The sequence below is a fragment of the Mustelus asterias genome, chromosome 10 (assembly GCF_964213995.1).
Source record: "Mustelus asterias chromosome 10, sMusAst1.hap1.1, whole genome shotgun sequence".
NCBI lineage: Eukaryota > Metazoa > Chordata > Chondrichthyes > Carcharhiniformes > Triakidae > Mustelus > Mustelus asterias.
The window spans coordinates 82,551,644-82,572,197 of record NC_135810.1 but is presented as its reverse complement, the minus strand read 5'-3'; the positions used below and the strand labels follow the sequence as shown (position 1 = coordinate 82,572,197).

Sequence of the window (20,554 nt, the reverse complement as noted above, 5' to 3'; positions counted from 1 at the left end):
AACATAAGAACATAAGAAATAGGAGCAGGAGTAGGCCATCTAGCCCCTCGAGCCTGCCCCGCCATTCAATAAGATCATGGCTGATCTGACGTGGATCAGTACCACTTACCCGCCTGATCCCCATAACCCTTAATTCCCTTACCGATCAGGAATCCATCCATCCGCGCTTTAAACATATTCAGCGAGGTAGCCTCCACCACCTCAGTGGGCAGAGAATTCCAGAGATTCACCACCCTCTGGGAGAAGAAGTTCCTCCTCAACTCTGTCTTAAACCGACCCCCCTTTATTTTGAGGCTGTGTCCTCTAGTTTTAACTTCCTTACTAAGTGGAAAGAATCTCTCCGCCTCCACCCTATCCAGCCCCCGCATTATCTTATAAGTCTCCATAAGATCCCCCCTCATCCTTCTAAACTCCAACGAGTACAAACCCAATCTCCTCAGCCTCTCCTCATAATCCAAACCCCTCATCTCCGGTATCAACCTGGTGAACCTTCTCTGCACTCCCTCCAATGCCAATATATCCTTCCTCATGTAAGAGTTTTAACAAATTACATTTCTTACATGAGTAAGAGTTTTAACTCTTACTGTGTTCACCCCAGTCCAACGCCGGCATCTCCACATCATGATCAACATTCCTGAGTACAGATACATGGTTAAATATTTAGTGTCCTGAGCTGATGCCTGACCTTGCATTAACAAATGATCCACAGGTTGGGAATCCTGTTAATTGTTTTGACACTGAGGAATTCTCACCATGCTGCTTCCTGTTAGCTAACTCATGCTTTATCCATGCTAGTATGTTACCCCCCTACACTGTGCTCTTATGTTGTTTAACTTTTGATATGGCTTCTTATCTTATGCCCTTTGGAAATCCACATTTACAGGTTCCTTTTTATGCTTGTTACTTCCTGGAGAAAAGGAAATAAAAATAAATAAAGAATCTGGGGTTAAGGGCTGGTTAAGAGTCATTTTATTCAATAAATTAAGTAGGATGGCTCGCTGATTGGTAAGGTTCATTATTTTGTATGACTAGGACAACAGTCCTCTTTTAGAAGATTGCAAATTTTAATAAAATCATGATTTCAATTTAAAGATAATGTATTTTGTAAATGATTGAACCTGAAACGTATTCCTAATATTTTTGAACCAATAGCTGCTATGATAGAAGATGGTGGGCTGAAGTGGCTGAAACAATCGTACAGACGTATGAAGGAACAGGCAGAGAGAGAGCAGTGCCCTTTGGAGGATATAGTTGCTACAAGATATGGGGTAAAAGCTTTTGAAAGAAACCAGTGAAAATTATTATTGAATTGCTATTCTCTGTTAACCTTCAACTTCTAATTCCCAAACTTTTAATATTCCTTTTGACTTATCATGTTTGGATGAGAAGCCACATTTCTATAGATCCATTCCCAATAAAGTTCAGTAATTGGCCTCATGCACAACATTGTATTTGACAGATCGCATCGATTGCACTTATTGTTCTGAAGCCTTCTGATGCTTAATCCCTTTACAGCCTTCAGTATGATTGTTTCTCTTACAATATGTGTGAAAACTAAATAAATTCGTTTTAACAAAAAAGGTGTTCATTCTCCATGCTAGCATAAAATAATGAGTTTAAAGCTTTATATTACCATTCATTCAATTGTGATGAATTACAATACACTTCTAAACAGCAAACTGATGAGCATCATTAATACAGTAGTTGAAAAATGCCATGAAGTAAATTTACACATAGAATTTCTTTTATTAAAAACATGATAACATTTTATTTAGAATCATTTGTCAAAGCCACAAAAGAAGATTTAAATACTTTTTTTGCAGAGAAAGCACTGAGTTGTATTACAAAATGTAATTGATGTTAAAACTAAGATGATAGACCTATCACATAGGTGAGTGCCTGCGAATAAGAAAACTCTGGACACCCTGCAAGCCCCAGGCATTGTAATGCAGAAGTAGCTTTGGTTCAATGGAACAAAATTAAATTTGCACTTGAGGTGGGATAATTCCTCTCCCAACTGAGCTTCTAGCCTGCAATTCCACATTTTACAGATTACACTAATGCTGGTTTTGCCTGTCTATCCCATTGTCTTTTTGCCATGATTTAGTTCCTTTAAAGTAAAAAAAAATCTGATCTCAAATAATTTACTGCCAATAATATGCAGAGCTTACATTCGTACTTTATGTTGTTTGATTCCATTTGTAAAGAGTAATTTAACACTTCTACAGGTTTATTTGTAGGAGGCAATCTGTCTCTTCAAATCTTTCTGTTACATTAAATACCCACTTAACATCGACTCACTGAATAGTGTTTCATTTTAATGTTGTGAATGAAATAGGGTCAATATAGCCACTTAACGTTGCCAGTTTCACTTGAAAGTTGTTTGCCACAGACTTCCTCTTCTGTGATCTGCCTGCTCACATGACCTTTCCCACAGTGCTTCCATAGCTACCCTCAGCCCCTCTTCCCCTTGCGCCCACTCTTGCCTCCTGGCAAATATATATGTTATACCTGATTTGAACTGACATTGGAACAGTTTAGTGGAGTATGGAAGGTGAAATGAAACAGTTGAAGCATAGGCATTAGTTGAGAGACAGGGCAGTGCATTGTTGTGCATAGTATCTCCTGAGTGGACAAAATCAAACTGTCTCGATGAGAAATGCTCCACATTGTCTCAAATATTGTATTTGCACTGAAGACATATGTATCCATGAGCTGTGTTTCTCCTTGATACTTGATATGAAAACAGCAGTATAAATATCAGTATTGCAGAGGCAGTGGTGTAGTGGTATTGTTGCTGGATCAGCTGATCCAATGTCATCTCAAATCACATACATACATACATACGTACATAATCTAGAGATCCAGGGTAATGGTCTGGTGGCCCAAGTTCGAATCCAACCACGACAGATGGTGAAATGTGAATTCAATAAAAATCCAGAATTAAAAGTATAATAATGACCATGAAACCATTGTTGATTGTTGTAAAAATCCATCTGGTTCTCTAACATCCTTTAGGGAAGGAAATCTGTCATCCTTACCTGTTCTGACCTACCTATATGTGACTCCAGATCCACAGTGATGTGGTTGACTCTTAAATGTCCTCCGGAATGGGTAATAGATGCTGACCCAGCCAGCGCACCCACATACCATGAACAAATTTTTAAAAATGTACACATATTTATGTAGATGGTAAACAATTAGTCTTCCTTAGAGACAACGCGTTAGAAACTGTTAACTTTTTAAAAAAGATTTGAATTCCCGGTGACTGACTTGAAGAAATTGCATGACAAGATTGCAACTTTCAAGACTTCTACTAGGTCTCAAGCAAATAAACATCAATAAAAGTAAAATACTGCGTGCAGATGCTGGAAATCTGAAATATAAACAGAAGCTGCTGGAAAAACTCAGCAGGTCTGGCAGCACAGAGTTAACGTTTTGAGTCTAATATGTCTCTTCATCAGAACTGGTCCAAATGTGATGGGTTTTATTCTTTTGAAAAAAGGGGGAAGGTCAGAGATTGGTTGGAGGTCAGGAGAGATTAAATGACAAAGATATATGAAATACAAAGGGAGTGATAATGATAGATAATATATACACTGAAGCAGAGCTTATAGTGGAATTAAGGACAGCACTGACTGAAACCAAATTAACAGAATGCGGTGATTGCAGAAAAAGCATTACTGTTGTCTGAAAGCAAAACATGAGAGTAAGATGTAGACTGGCACTTGAGAAGAGGGTAAATCAAAATGGTGAACAGAGTTCATGGTCTGAAGTTGTTGAACTCAGTATTGAGTCCAGAAAGCTGTAATGTGCCTATTTGGAAGATGAGATGCTATTCCCCTATCTTGCATTGGGCTTCACAAGAACATTGTAGCAGGCCAAAAACAGAAATGTGGGCATACAGGTGGCACAGTGGTTAGCACGATTACCTCACAGCGCCAGGGTCCCGGGTTCAATTCTGGCCTCGGGTCACTGTCTGAGTGGAGTTTGCACATTCTTCCCGTGTCTGCATGGGTTTCCCCCGGGTGCTCTGGCTTCCTCTCACAGTCCAAAGATGTGCAGGTTAGGTTGATTAGCCATACTAAATTGACCCTAGCGTCAGGGGGATTAGCAGGATAAATGTGTGGGGTTATGGGAATGGGGTGAGGGTGGGATTGTGGTCAGTACAGACTCGATGGGCCGAATGGCCTCCTTCTGTAATGTAGGGATTCTATGATAAGCAAGATGGTGAATTGAAATGGCATATGACAGGAAGATCAGGGTTATGTTAGCTGACTGAGCAAAAGTATTCTGAAAAGTGGTCACCCAGTCTGTGTTTAGCGTCCCCACTGTAGAGGAGATCACATTATGAGCTGCGAATACAATAGACTTAATTGAAAGAAGTACAAGTAAAATTGTTGCTTCAACTGGAAAGAGTGTTTGTGGCTCCCCAGCCGATGATGGCTCTCTGAGGATGTGGGGGTGTCATCATCAGGGCAAAGGTGTGAAATTACACTGCACGGTGGAACCTTGCGCAATTTTCACTGGAATGTAAACTGAAGGAGAGTTAAAGCAGTGTGCCAGGGTCAGTTCATTCACTCCACACAGGGACACATTTCAGATCAACATGCATGAATGAATTGAGAAGACAACTAACTTCTGTCTGGAGCCACCAGCAGTAGCACTTGTGAGAGAAACTGCCTGTTTTGGCAGATTCCCAACTGAAACTGGGTTAGTTGGGAACATTGTACTTAAGGAGTGACTCAGTAGGATTGATATAGGAACATTCTGATTGGATGTTCGGTTGTAGAGAAATTCTTTTAATTTTGAATGTACAAAAATCAGTGTTCAAAATGGGCCATTCATAATTATTTTCATACTGGCTAGACTGTTTTTTAAAATTTAATTAATTTTCATGAGGACAACGTTTTTCCACAACTCATTTATTGTTATTACAAACAATAACAATTAAAATGATCTGTCAAAATCGATAAACTCCTGCATCAGAATGGATTGAGTCTCGATGGTATGTAGAAGATAACTTAAATTCTGTTAATTAATTGATATTACACGTTTTGCTTAAGTGTAAGTAGCTTTCCACTTTCAATTAGACTACGCTTCAGTTCTAATCTGAAAACAGCTCTCCGAGAAAGGATTTGTGTGTTTTGTGGAATTATAGTGATGGGCAAAAAGTGGTCTTATTGGATTATTTTTATTGCAAACAATTAAAACTTTACAATGAAGTGATAATGAAAACAATCAATATTGAAATGTAATAATGGTGAATATTTCTCTTTTTTTCTCTCCCCTTTAGTCTATGGAACTATTCCAACAGAAACTACGAGAAGCTGAAAAAGTTGCAGCATTAAAATATCAAGACGACAACGATAGGCGGAGAGAGAGGTGGAAAAAACCAAGAAACTGGAGTTCTGATCAAAATGAAAGAAAAGAATATGGTTCTGAAAGGGGACTCAGTGGAGACAAAGACAGATACAAGGGAAGTGACAGAGACACAGAAAGAGAAAGATCAAAAGGAAGTTTCCAGGACCAATTCAAGTGGAAAGAAAGGGATAATAGAAGGAAAGATATTGCTGATAGATACAAAGACAAATATAAGTCCAGTGACAAAGAGGTAGAAATGGAGTTTGCCAAAGATAAATGTACAGATGATAGTGGAGAAATTAACAGAACCAGGGAAGAAAAATATAAGCAGACAGGGCAAAGAAATAATATTGCCAGAGATTTAGAAAGTGAAAATTTTCATGACAGGGAGAAGGAAAAAGTTTTATCCTTAAGCAATTTAAAATCTAAGTTTATGAAACCTGAGGATGAAGAATGGGGCATCAGATTTCCTAGTTCGTCTAACCGCATGCCCGAATCTCTCAGTTCCTATAGAAGTTGCTTTCAAAAACCAAACAATGAAAATGACAGAACGTCAACATGGTGTGCAGCCAATAATGGAAACAAGCCACCAGAAGAACCCACATCATTTCTACCTCAGAGCAGTGTTACAGAACATGAGGAAACTCCAAGCTCTATGAACAAATTGAAAAAGACCAAGCCCAGAGAAAGTAGTCCTATGCAAGCAGAATCTTCACAAAGTCAACAGAAATCGAGTTCTAGGTAGGTGTACTTCAATAAATAAAAATGCTTGGATGCAATTTTCATATTACCATCATATGAGTTATGAGGTGCCAGTGCCAGAAAGAACTCTTGTGACTACAGCAATTAACACTGATTTAAAACTGTATATTATTCCATTGACATCAAGTTTTAAATTACTGCTGATTGGGAGGGACTGCAGAAATAAATTATTTTACGCATCAGAGATGAAGTTGAAGGTGGAAGCGTCATCTAATCCTGGGATGTAATTTCTGAGCATTGGGCTCCGATATTCAGTACAGGAACTCAATAATTTCAATGTCCATCCTCACATGTTGGGAAAAAAACACCTTAAAGTAAGATTTAATCTGTTTCCATATTACTATGATTTGGGATTATGTTTTATGCTCTAGTTTAGTAGCTGAGGCAATGATGACCTCTCCATCTCGGATGACCTGCTTTAAAATACAGCCTTGACTAATATTCTGTGACAAATGTCAAGTTTGTGGTTCATGTTAATATTTTAGAGATATTGTTTAGTTGTGGATAGATTAAAGTTTTAACTGTAGAAAATGGGATAAGTGCAAATAAGGCAGCCGATGACACTTAAAAAGTTGGGGCCATGTTGACCTGAGGGTTTAACAGCTGGAAAGATAAAAACCATAAACAGCATTTGGGCTTACTTAGCGGGAGAGCTGGAGAGATGATGAGTGCAGTCCAGAGCCACGTTTTGTTTAGGGAGTTAGAGCTAAATTAGTTCAAAAGCATTCAGTGAGAACTCTGACAGGCTATGTTGCTATGGAAATGGGTGGAATTGAAGTCTGGACATTGTGGGGTTTGCAGCTTACAGAAAACCCATGGGAGCTGTTAAATGCAGTCAGGACGCAGAAGTAGTCCTGGAGAACTGAGAAGGTGATGACAGGTTTCTGGTTCTGTGCTGAGAGAAGCCTTGGGAGCCATTTGTAGCTCAGTGCAGCGGTGAGACTGGAGTTAGGAAAAATCTCGGTGAAGCTAATGTCACTGAAAGAGCTGGGTTTGTTCCCCTAATTAGAGATGGGAGTGCAACTTTGTGAATCCCATGGAATGCTGTCTCAGGAGAAGTGATTGAACCATCAGGAGGTGAGGCAGTCTGAGTTGAAGTGGCTGTTCAAGGAATTCAGAGGCTAGCCCTTTGAAAGTAAGGAGTTGAAATCCTTCGTAAGGGAGAGAGTTCTAATAAGATTTTGTAACTCACAGCGATCACTGACGCCTTGTTGGGTTGCTGAGAAATGCATGGGATCTGCCTTGGTTGCTTCTGCAATTTAATATCACAGTTTGTTGTTTAATTCATATTTACCTTGTTAATTCTGAATGTTAAGAGTATAAGATATATATCATAAATTATTTTACTTTTCTGATTTTTCTAGTAAAGTGTTTGCTTGTTTAGAACAGTGGAATCTTGTAGCTTTATTCTCCTATTGGTAACTGGGATTTCAAACTTTGTATGCGTGAAACAAAAAGTTATTTGTTCCCTAAGATTGTAACAATTCAAATTTGGATGATTTCTCTGGGAGATGCGTGCTGTTTTTTATTGTTTGACACATTATTGCAGAACAAACTGATTTTCTTGTTCCTCTTCTTGGATAGATTAAATTACCTGAGTACAGTGTGTAGAGGAAAGTTTGATGAGCTGCGATAATTGGCAGTGTAGGGTTTTGCTTGGGATGGAATGTAGTCTGCAGAGTTCTTGATGAATTGAAGTTTGTGCAGGATGCAGTCTTGGAGTCATAGAGGTTTACAACATGGAAACAGGCCCTTTGGCCCAACTTGTCTATGCCGCCCTTTTAACCCCTAAGCTAGTCCCAATTGCCCGCGTTTGGCCCATATCCCTCTATACCCATCTTATCCATGTAACTGTCTAAATGCTTTTTAAAAGACAAAGTTGTACCCGCCTCTAGTACTACCTCTGGCAGCTTGTTCCAGAGACTCAGCACCAGTCAGAAAAGCTTGTGAGAAAAGCATTGCAGCAATCAAGTCCTGAAATGACAAAGACACCAATGATGTTTTAGTGGCATTGGGTTGAGTTAGAGGTAAGGACAGGCAAAGTTTGAAGTGGAAGTAAATCTCTTGATGACAGTTTGACTCTGGGAATTGAAACTTAACTTAGTTATACTGGACACCTGTTGATGTCTTTGTTTTATGCTGAAGACGTGAAGTAGACCAAAAAGACTTGAACAGGAAAGAATGAATGAAGGTGGAAGTGGTGGTCACAGAGTTTGGTGATAATATGGGAACAGGGCAGGCATATGAATTAGGACCACTGCTCAACTGGAGGCAAAATATTAACAAACTGGTTGAGCCATGACATATGTTTGCTTGTTGTAAATTCTATTTATACAAAGTTCAATTGGAGAGGAGACAAGTATAATAAGGAGCTTTTTCTTTAAGAAAGTTGATGACAAATCAACTGTTATGTCAAACGTCTCATCCAATATTATCCAATATTTTTGAACGTCCTGCAGTGAGTACTTTTTTGTAGAATTTTAGGACACCAAGCTAGAAATCCTTTCCTATTAAGAGCATTTTAATTTTTAGCATATGGACACCGTAAGATATATTTGCATCACAACTCTACCAATTACTATTGTTGTCATTGAACACAGACTATGAATGAATTATTACTGAAGACCCTCTGAACCAATTTAATTTTCTGTGGCAATTAAATATTCTTTTGAAAATGAACTCTTATCTTTGAAATACAGCAATATTCAGGACATTGCTTAATCTTCTCTCATTTTGAGTTCTGCCTAGGCTATTAACAAGACATGGTAATTGACTTGCATATGTATAAAACAAAATTTGAAGCGTACAACTGCCTTGAAAAATGATTTAATTCTAGAATTTACAGATGATCTTAGTTTTGAATGAAGTGTATTTTTTAAATTTAAGTTGTAGATGCTGTATTTCAGACTGCTGCTGTCACCTCTATGCCATCATAAATATTGAGTAATGTTTTATTCTTTAAATCCCATGTAATAATGAGGGATACCTCTAAAAATATGCATAAATGTTAAATATTCTTTTATTTTACAAATGTCCACTTGCATAAAGGAATTATGAAAAGGAACACCTGCTTTTTATCTCAGTTTACAGGTTATGCAACACGTTTCCAACAATCTTGCGTTCCATTTATAGTAGTTTGTGACCTTCCTGTTGTATTCTAACAAGCTATCCTTGACTTTATTCAAAGCGACTGTTGTAATTATAATGGGGATATGAATCTTCATGTACCAGCCTGTCACTCTCAAATTAAGTGGCTTCAGTCTCAGTTGTAATTAAGCTGATGACCTGAAGGTATTACTTTATAAAACTTAATTGTTTAACACATCAGATTCAGTACAATTTTGCAGCCTTTGAACATTGCTGTTTTATTATCAATTATTATAACACCGTCCAAACTGCACATCAGGACTAATGACAGCAACTGGAATTGGAATTGGTGACCCAAAGGACCAAGAGCGAAATTGTTGGTAATAATAAAGCCGAACAAAGGCTTCAGTTTGTCCTGCCTGTACAAAACAATCAGCAGTTCTCATGTTAATCGTGAAAGCTGAAGTCTAAGGCATTTAGCAAAAGCTCAAAAATTTCATTGAAAATATTGAACAAGGGCAGGCTCGTAATAACATTGTATCTATTTTCACAAGTTTACCAGAGAAAAGTATCAATTCCACAAACCTTTAATTTAACAGTTTGTTAAATAGTCTGTGTAATCTCTGAAATAGGTTGTCTACATTAAAGTTTAGTGTCAGAAACAGAAGAACTGTTGTTACCTTTAAAGCTAAGAGATTGCAAGCTGGTTGCTGCCTAATAACTGTCCATGCCTCAGTTTATCTGCTGCTGAAACCCTCATCCATGGCTTTGTTACCTCTAGTCTCAACTATTCCAAACTCTTCTGGCTGGCCTTTCACCTTCCATTCTCCTTAAATTTGAGTTTATCCAAAGCTCCGCTGTACATATTGAAACTCGCATTCACAACCCAACAGTCATTAACCTGCATTGGCCCCAGTGTGGCAACACAAGCTTTTGGTCACCTGACCTAATATCTCAAGTAGTTTGGTCATATTTTGTTTGACACATTTGTGAGTGCTTTGGGATGTTTTACTATATTAAGGGCCTTATGTAAATTCAATATTTTATTGATTATCTGATAATATAAGTTAGCAATCATCTCGTACAAAATTAAACCTCTTCTTAATTCTTTCAAGTTTCCTGAATGCCATTTGGTTTGAATCTAGTAACATGGAGGCCGGAATTTTACCGGCCGGCCCGCCCGAGGCTCATAAGATCGCGCCCGAGGCCAACGGAGAATGCCGTTCTGCGGGGCGGGTGTGCCGGTAAAATCAGGGCCGGAATCTTGCATATTTCTTGATACTGAGCTGCGTTTCTTTACTCATTCCTAATGCCATCATCAAAACAACTTATCACTTTCAAAACATCACCTGCCTCTATCATCTTATATTATGGCCAAGACTTTTATCACTTTGAGGCTTGATTTCTCACATGTTCTTTGGAGTTCTTTTTGGCCTGCTATTTCTCTCCAATGTTTTTTAAAATGTGCCTCTTATCTTGCCTGTATGCCTCTATGAGATTTGTATTCTTTGTTTATAACTTACTTGAACTCTATGTCCATCTTGAATAGTAAACATTGCCAAAAGCTACAGTAATAAATCTATTTCTATTTTATTGGTCCTGAACCCTTTATGGGGTTGACCTCAAATAAAGCTTCTCAGCCTCCCATGCATCTCTAAGGATATTAATGTTGCTGAGTCTGGACATTTTTTTTTGTTATTCCTGTGTTTATTAGCTTTTATTTCCTTTTCCAGTTTTGTTTGTCTCTTCCTCTTTTCTGTTTTCTGTATTTCTATCTCTATCCCTTCGCTTATTTTTTATTTATCAATGCTATCCATGTATCTTCTCCTTTATATTGCTGCTCTGTTTCATTTCATTCCTTCTATCATTCACATTCTTGCTCTTTTCCATTACTACTTGTTCTTTTTTTGCTTCCTGCTATCCTCAATTGATGCTCTTTTCTGTTCTTCACATCTCACTCACTCCCAGTCTCTTTAATATATTAGCAGACTAGAAAGCACACAGCTATAAGGGTGCAAGAGCAAGCATTTTTGCTTCCTTAAACATTGCAGGAGGTCAGGATCAGTCTGTGCTATAATTTACTCTACCCATTACTTTCCTATCCATGACTTCATTCTTCCCTTTGTGTAATCTAAACATCATCCACTTCCTTTTATGAAAAATCTAATTTAATACTTGAGCTACATCTTCAACCTCTATCCAAAAGATTCTGCTTTGGATCGTTCATAGTTCCATTGTATTCCCTCGCAAACTGCTAACACTTTATTAGCTTAGAAAATATATTGGGGTTCAAATTAATGTTGCCTGCTAATCTTTATTAGTGACCTAATTTTACCACTTCTGTTAAAGAACAAAGAACAATACAGCACAGGAACAGGCCCTTCGGCCCTCCAAGCCTGCGCCACTCATGTGACCAACTAGACCATTCGTTTGTATCCCTCTATTCCCAGTCTGTTCATGTGGCTATCTAGATAAGTCTTAAATGATCCCAGCGTGTCCGCCTCAATCACCTTGCTTGGCAGTGCATTCCAGGCCCCCACCTGATATCTGTGTTGAACCTTGCCCCCCTCACCTTGAACCCATGACCCCTTGTGTTCGTCACCTCTGACCTGGGAAAAAGCTTCCCACTGTTCACCCTATCTATGCCCTTCATAATTTTATACACCTCTATTAGGTCGTCTCTCATCCTCCGTCTTTCCAGGGAGAACAACCCCAGTTTATCTAATCTCTCCTCAAAGCTAAGACCCTCCATACCAGGCAACATCCTGGTAAACCTTTTCTGTACTCCCTCCAAAGCCTCCATGTCCTTCTGGTAGTGTGGCGACCAGAACTGGACGCAGTATTCCAAATGTGGCCTAACCAATGTTCTATACAGCTGCAACATCATATGCCAACTTTAATATTCTGTGCCCCGTCCAATAAAGGCAAGCATGCCATATGCCTTCTTGACCACCCTCTCCACCTGTGCTGCCACCTTTAAGGATCTGTGGACTTGTACACCCAGGTCCCTCTGTGTGTCTATACTCCTGATGGTTCTGCCATTTATTGTATAGCTTCCCCTCACATTAGATCTACCGAAATGCATCACTTCGCATTTATCTGGATTAAATTCCGTCTGCCATATCTCCGTCCAATGTTCCAGCCTATCTATATCCTGCTGTATTCTCTGACAATGTTCATCACTTTCCACAACTCCAGCAATCTTTGTGTCGTCCGCAAACTTACTGATCACACCAGCTACATCTTCCTCCAAATCATTTATATATATATATATCACAAACAGCAGAGGTCCCAGTACAGAGCCCTGCGGAACACCACTAGTCACAGACCTCCAACCGGAAAAAGACCCCTCCACTGCTACCCTCTGTCTTCTATGGCTAAGCCAGTTCTCCACCCATCCAGATAGCTCACCTTTTATCCCGTGAGATTTAACCTTTTGCACCAGCCTGCCATGAGGGACCTTGTCAAACGCTTTTCTAAAATCCATATAGACGACAACCAGAGCCCTTCCCTCGTCAATCGTTTTTGTCACCTCCTCAAAAAACTCAACCAAATTTGTGAGGCCTGACCTCACTCGTACAAAACCATGCTGTCTATCGCTAATGAGATTATTCAGTTCTAAATGCGCATATATCCTATCTCTAAGAATCTTCTCCAACAATTTCCCTACCACGGACGTCAAGCTCACCGGCCTATAATTACCCGGGTTATCCTTGCTACCCTTCTTAAATAACGGGACCACATTTGCTATCCTCCAATCCTCTGGGACCTCACCTGTGTCTAGTGAAGAGACAAAGATTTCTGTTAGAGGCCCAGCAATTTCATCTCTCGCCTCCCTGAGGAGTCTAGGATAGATGCCATCTGGCCCTGGGGATTTGTCTGTCTTAATGTTTCCTAAAAAACCTAACCCTTCCTCCCTTGTAATTGAGATTTTTTCTAACAGGTCAACACATCTCTCTGAGACAATACCAGTCAATATGTCCCTCTCCTTTGTGAATACTTATGCAAAGTATTCATTTAGGATCTCTCCTACTTCCTTTGGTTCTAAGCATAATTCCCCTCCTTTGTCCCTGAGAGGTCCGATTCTTTCCCTAACAACCCTCTTGTTCCTAACGCATGTATAAAATGCCTTCGGATTCTCCTTAATCCTGTCTGTCAAGGACATTTCGTGACCCTTTTTGCCCTTCTAACTCCCTGTTATGAGTTCTTTTCTACTTTCTCTGTATTCCTCCAGTGCTCCATCTGTTTTTAGCTGCCTGGACCTCATGTATGCCTCTTTTTTTCTTTTTGATTAGACCCACAGTTTCACTGGTTATCCACGGCTCCCGAATCCTACCTTTCCTATCCTTCCTCTTTACAGGCACATGCCTGTCCTGCAGTCCTATCAACTGCTCCTTAAAAGACTCCCACATGCCAGATGTGGATTTACCCTTGAACAGCCTCTCCTAATCAACAGCCACCAAATCCTGCCTAATCCGGCTGTAGTTAGCCTTCCCCCAATTCAGCACCTTACCCATAGGACAACACTCATCTTTTTCCATTACTATCCTAAAGTTTACAGAATTGTGGTCACTATTTGCCACATGTTCCCCTACTGAAACTTTGATGACCTGACCTTCCCTCCTATATTATCCATAATCTTCCTAGTTATTGGCTGAACCTCGCTCCTGACATTTGTCATAAGTAATCTTTTTTTGTTTTATTTTAACTTTTACATCCTTTGCCATGCAGGAACTATTAGCTTTGGGTGCTTCAATTGTTTTCCTTCAAAGGAATATGTCTAGTTGCACGGTCGCACTGTGGTTAGCACTGCTACCTCACAGTACCAGGGACCCGCGTTCGATTCCAGCCTCGAGTCACTGTCTGTGTGGAGTTCGCACGTTCTCCGTGTCTGTTTGGGTTTCCTCCGGGCGCTCTGGTTTCCTCCCATGGTCCAAAGTCGTGTTGGTTAGGTGCATTGGCCATGCTAAATTCTCCCTCAATGTACCCGAACCAGGCGCTGGTGTGGGGCAACTAGAGGATTTTCACAGTAACTTCATTGCAGTGTTAGTGTAAGCCTACTTGTGACACTAATAAATAAACTTTAAACTTAAAATTAGTTTACAATTGAACTGTCTAATCCCATTGCTTTTTCAGTGCTTTACTCTTCAATTGTATTTTCCAATTTACTTGTGCTAGGTTCTTTCCATTGAAATTGGCTCTTTCCTAGGAGAACATTTTACTTTCAATATTTTCTGGTCTCTTTCCATAATTTAATGTTGTGGTCACTGTTAACAAGATGACCTCCTACTGTGACACACTCCACTTGCCATACTTCATTTATCAGAACCAAGAGACATGTGGATAGAGAAAGTTCTCCTGTACACAACAGAAATCCTTTTCCCCGTTCTATGATTTTCCTAGTCTATATTATTTTTCTCAGTTTTAGTCAAATTTATTTATTCGTCACAAGTAGGCTTACATTCACACTGCAATTAAGTTACTGTGAAAATCCCTTAGTCGCCACACTCCGGCAACTAAGGGAGAATTTAGCATGACCAATTCACCTAATCAGCACATCCTTTGGACTGTGGGAGAAAACTGGAGCACCCGGAGGAAACCCACGCAGACACGGGGAGAATGTGCAAACTCCACACAGACAGTGGCCCAACCCAGAATCGAACCTGGGTCCCTGGCGCTGTGAGGCAGTAGTGCTAACCACTGTGTCACCGTTTTCTACGCTCAGCTGGTGCTCTGATTCTGACTTCATCCTCAGGCTTATTTTTTCCGCTCTTGCTGACTCTCTCTTTGTTTCCATTTGGGCTCGCTCTTGCTGATTAAATAACCACGTAAATAAACATTTGCCCAGTGAGCTAATATGTACTTTATGGGAGTTCAAAGACTGAGTGTTTGCAGGGATAGGATTGTTGCTGTTTTTGTTGCTGATCTCTAGAAATGAATTTTAGATAACTAAAATGACGGTGAACCAAACCACAATGCCTCCTGTATTCATTAAGTGTTGCTGTCACTTTTAACAAGACTTTATCTTGTATTCCAATATAATTTGGCTGCATTGTATAGAAAGCAGTATCAAAATATTGTTAACATACAAGATTGCATATTAGACAACTTAATACTAAATAAATCAAGTAAAAGGTTTTTCCCTTTTTATAACCGTGAAAGGAAACCGTCACAAACGTTGTGAAACTTTGCATGTCTTTGGTTGAGCATTATGAAAAGGTAACTCACGTTTCCTTTCTCTGGCGTTTACCCCTTTCTCCCATGAAACAGTGCTGCTATTCCAGCCAGACCTCCTGCTACAAGAGAAGAGCCTCTACAACCTCTGAGTGAAGAAGAGATGAATAAACTGGGAGCAAAGATCATCAAAGCAGAGCTAATGGGAAACCTGGTAAGATTTAGAATGTTCATATAACTAAACTGTAAAGGTGTTCAGAATATTGATATTAAAGTATGTTTAATGTAAGCAAACCAAATGTAGCTGCTTTCAAATAGTGATTATGGCTACAGAGTCACAGTCATGTACATTGACTTGAGATACTCCATGGCGTCTTTTAGTCAATAAAGGAAAAAGTTTACTAGCAGCCCCATTTGGAAATCCTCAACACTTATACATTTTTACTGAAGTATCCGGGGAGGGACTGCAGTCAAAGATGTATTTGAAAAATCTAGCCAAGTACATTATCAAAGAATTATTTTGACAACTCCGACTCAGTCACTGACAATCCTTACAATCCATTGAACAATCCTCTTAAACCAGTGTTTTCATGTTCCTGTGAATTATTTTTGTTTTAAGAAAGCCTGTAGCACTACATATCATTAGCACACCTTTCTCTGCCACAATGTGAAAGTGTGCCCTATGTACATTGCTGTAAGAACCATTAATCTGGCTTTCAATTCCCTCACACACACACACACACACACAAACCTTCTGTTTCTACAGGTATTTTTAATTTCTAGAAAATGTTGCCTATATCAATGCCTATCTTATGCCCATGTCAGTTTTAAGCTTTTGAAGGTAGTTCCATTCATAGTCAGCTAGCTTTTGTATATTTTCAAGGCTATGGGGTTTCAAATATGTTCCTGTATTTGATTATGGGATACTTTACTACTGTTGTAGGAATTGAAATTAATCCTTTTAATGGTGAAGGTGCTAAATAAATGTAAGTTTTTGATAATGAGGATGGAGATCAACTGTAACTTAGCTGGAAAATTATCTAACAGTTGCATCTGAAAGACAGTATTATGCTTCACCCCTGATTACACTAGTGTTGCTATGTTTCACAATGCATGAAAGTAAGAGATGTTTCCCCTCAGCTACCTTGAAACATACGTCAAACATTTAATATGGTTGCTCACTTATGTGGTGAACGACAAATGTGGAGTCAGTTTATTTCTGTTGGCTACAAATGGTAGTCATGATTTCTGAAATTCAGAAAAAGAAGTATCATTCCTTTGAAGTTGTCCTGTAAATTATTCACAAAAGTTGCATTTTCCTTTACTACTCAGAGGATAGACACCCAACTTGAAATAAGTAGGACAGCGCAAACATTCACCATTTGGCCCATCAAGTCTGTGCCAGTTATTCAAAGTAATTCTGCTATTAAATTATCCAAAGCTTGTAGTAGTTTGTGCAGCTCTGTCAATACTGTAATACTTGGCTCTTGTATACATACCAGTGTATGCACTGCTATCCGAGTCTTCTGGTTGATGCAGAATTCCAGTAAATAGTTGTTTGGTAGTTTAGAATTTGAGTATTGCTGAAAAAAGAGACCTGTCAAAGCTTTTCGTCTTTTGCTCATCAGAATACTTTGCAAAAATACCAGTACAAAGGGAAAACAGCAATTTATATTCTATGAGAAGAGAATGATGATCGGTTGGCAAATGGACCTGATCGGTAGAGGCATTGCCATGGAGAATGCCCTAGTTGATGGAGATTGACAGGTAACTGCTAAGCTGTTTGAAATTTAAACCTGGCAGTTTGACCCTGATTAAGCAAGACATTACTCTGGGGAATTAATCAGTGAATAGCTGTCACTTAATTTGTTTAATTGAAACTAGCACAATGTATGTTTATATTCTTTCTATCGGCAAAAAACAGGGCACTGTGTATTAATATATATAGCTTCCAGTACATGCCTGACTGATTATCTTAAATTGTTATTGACGTAATTCTTAGCACACCAAGGATTATTTAGTAAATGTTGTCCAATCACGGAATGACATTTAATGTTGGACACTGTGGGTAGGATGTTAGGTCTTCACTCACCCCGAGACTGGAAAATCCCGCCTGAGGTCAATGGACATTTCCATTGTCCACCCCTCACCCACTCCGATTCCGTGGCGGGGGGGACGGTAGAATTTTGGCGTATGTTTCAAGTTTTGCAAGCATGGACTGGTTGGATACAGTCTGTACCTTGCCCATTATGAACAGCAGCTGTTCAACAACAACATTTGACTCCTCCATTTCAGATGTGAATTTGAGATTGGTGTATCATATCAAACAGTATGTCCCGAGCCACTGTTTGCAATGGGCAAGTTACTGACTGTACCCAACCAGCCAATTCTTGTAAAACTCAAAACACACCATCCAACATTAGATTGGACAACATGTGCTAAATAATCTTTAGTGTGCTAAGAATTAAGCTGACAACCAATTTAAGATCGTCAATCGGGCTCATAGTATGGCGCATTTGTGTATACTGGTAGCTACGTATATTAATACTCAATGCCCTGTTCTTTGAAGTGGAGATGCCGGCGTTGGACTGGGGTAAACACAGTAAGAAGTTTAACAACACCAGGTTAAAGTCCAACAGGTTTATTTGGTAGCAAAAGCCACACAAGCTTTCGGAGCTGCAAGCCCCTTCTTCAGGTGAGTGGGAATTCTGTTCACAAACAGAGCATATGAAGACACAAACTCAATTTACATGCATAATGGTTGGAATGCGAATACTTACAACTAATCAAGTCTTTAAGAAACAAAACAGCATGAGTGGAGAGAGCATCAAGACAGGCTAAAAAGATGTGTATTGTCTCCAGACAAGACAGCCAGTGATACTCTGTGGGGGTTACAAATAGTGGGACATGAACCTAATATCCCGGTTGAGGCCGTGCTCGTATGTGCGGAACTTGACTATCAGTTTCTGCTCAGCGACTCTGCGCCGTCGTGTGTCGCGAAGGCCGCCTTGGAGAACGCTTACCCGAATATCAGAGGCCGAATGCCCGTGACCGCTGACGTGCTCCCCAACAGGAAGAGAACAGTCTTGCCTGGTGATTGTCGAGCGGTGTTCATTCATCCGTTGTCGCAGCGTCTGCATAGTTTCCCCAATGTACCATGCCTTGGGACATCCTTTCTTGCAGCGTATCAGGTAGACAACGTTGGCCGAGTTGCAAGAGTATGTACCGTGTACCTGGTGGATGGTGTTCTCACGTGAGATGATGGCATCTGTGTCGATGATCCGGCACGTCTTGCAGAGGTTGCTGTGGCAGGGTTGTATGGTGTCATGGTCACTGTTCTCCTGAAGGCTGGGTAGTTTGCTGCGGACAATGGTCTGTTTGAGGTTGTGCGGTTGTTTGAAGGCAAGAAGTGGGGGTGTGGGGATGGCCTTGGCGAGATGTTCGTCTTCATCAATGACATGTTGAAGGCTCCGGAGGAGATGCCGTAGCTTCTCCGCTCCGGGGAAGTACTGGACAACGAAGGGTACTCTGTCCACTGTGTCCCGTGTTTGTCTTCTGAGGAGGTCGGTGCGGTTTTTCGCTGTGGCGCGTCGGAACTGTCGATCGATGAGTCGAGCGCCATATCCTGTTCTTATGAGGGCATCTTTCAGCGTCTGGAGGTGTCTGTTGCGATCCTCCTCATCCGAGCAGATCCTGTGTATACGGAGGGCTTGTCCATAGGGGATGGCTTCTTTAATGTGTTTAGGGTGGAAGCTGGAGAAGTGGAGCATCGTGAGGTTATCCGTGGGCTTGCGGTACAGTGAGGTGCTGAGGTGACCGTCCTTAATGGAGATGCGTGTGTCCAAGAATGCAACCGATTCCGGAGAGTAGTCTATGGTGAGTCTGATGGTGGGATGGAACTTGTTGATGTCATCTTTTAGTTGTTTCAGTGATTGTTCACCATGAGTCCAAAGGAAGAAAATGTCATCGATGTATCTAGTGTATAGCATCGGTTGAAGGTCCCGTGCTGTGAAGAAGTCTTGTTCGAATCTGTGCATGAAGATGTTGGCATATTGAGGTGCGAATTTGGTCCCCATGGCTGTTCCGTGTGTCTGGATGAAGAACTGGTTGTTGAAGGTGAAGATATTGTGGTCCAGGATGAAGCGGATGAGATGTAAAATTGCATCTGGAAACTGGCAGTTGTTGGCGCTGAGCACTGAGGCCGTTGCAGCAATGCCATCGTCATGGGGGATGCTGGTGTAGAGTGCCGAGACATCCATTGTGACGAGGAGCGCTCCTGGTTCAACTGCTCCATGTGTGCCGAGTTTCTGTAGGAAACATCAACACAGATGCCATCATCTCACGTGAGAACACCATCCACCAGGTACACGGTACATACTCTTGCAACTCGGCCAACGTTGTCTACCTGATACGCTGCAAGAAAGGATGTCCCGAGGCATGGTACATTGGGGAAACTATGCAGACGCTGCGACAACGGATGAATGAACACCGCTCGACAATCACCAGGCAAGACTGTTCTCTTCCTGTTGGGGAGCACTTCAGCGGTCACGGGCATTCGGCCTCTGATATTCGGGTAAGCGTTCTCCAAGGTGGCCTTCGCGACACACGACGGCGCAGAGTCGCTGAGCAGAAACTGATAGCCAAGTTCCGCACACACGAGGACGGCCTCAACCGGGATATCGGGTTCATGTCCCACTATTTGTAACCCCCACAGAGTTTCACTGGCTGTCTTGTCTGGAGACAATACACATCTTTTTAGCCTGTCTTGATGCTCTCTCCACTCATGCTGTTTTGTTTCTTAAAGACTTGATTAGTTGTAAGTATTCGCATTCCAACCATTATTCATGTAAATTGAGTTTGTGTCTTTATATGCTCTGTTTGTGAACAGAATTCCCACTCACCTGAAGAAGGGGCTTGCAGCTCCGAAAGCTTGTGTGGCTTTTGCTACCAAATAAACCTGTTGGACTTTAACCTGGTGTTGTTAAACTTCTTACTGTTCTTTGAAGACAGAAATAACCTGTACACATATTGCGCTTGTTTCAGTTGAAGAAAGTAAATGACAGCCATTCACTGATTCAATCACGGTCAAGCTGCCTGAACAATGCTTAGCAGTTATATGTCAGTCACTGATGCATTCTCTATGCTAACACCTCTACCAATCAGAGGC

The 20,554-nt window shown here is 40.5% G+C and overlaps 1 protein-coding gene across 1 annotated transcript in view; it reads left to right on the top strand.

Moving 5' to 3' along the window:
• Positions 1 to 20,554, top strand: part of cwf19l2 (CWF19 like cell cycle control factor 2) — a 131,043-nt gene that overhangs the window by 59,203 nt on the left and 51,286 nt on the right. Inside the window, exons 7-9 of the mRNA XM_078222041.1 lie at positions 1,153 to 1,268; positions 5,297 to 6,105; positions 15,484 to 15,601. Coding sequence (XP_078078167.1) covers positions 1,153 to 1,268; positions 5,297 to 6,105; positions 15,484 to 15,601 — 1,043 coding nt within the window. The remainder of the gene's footprint in view (positions 1 to 1,152; positions 1,269 to 5,296; positions 6,106 to 15,483; positions 15,602 to 20,554) is intronic.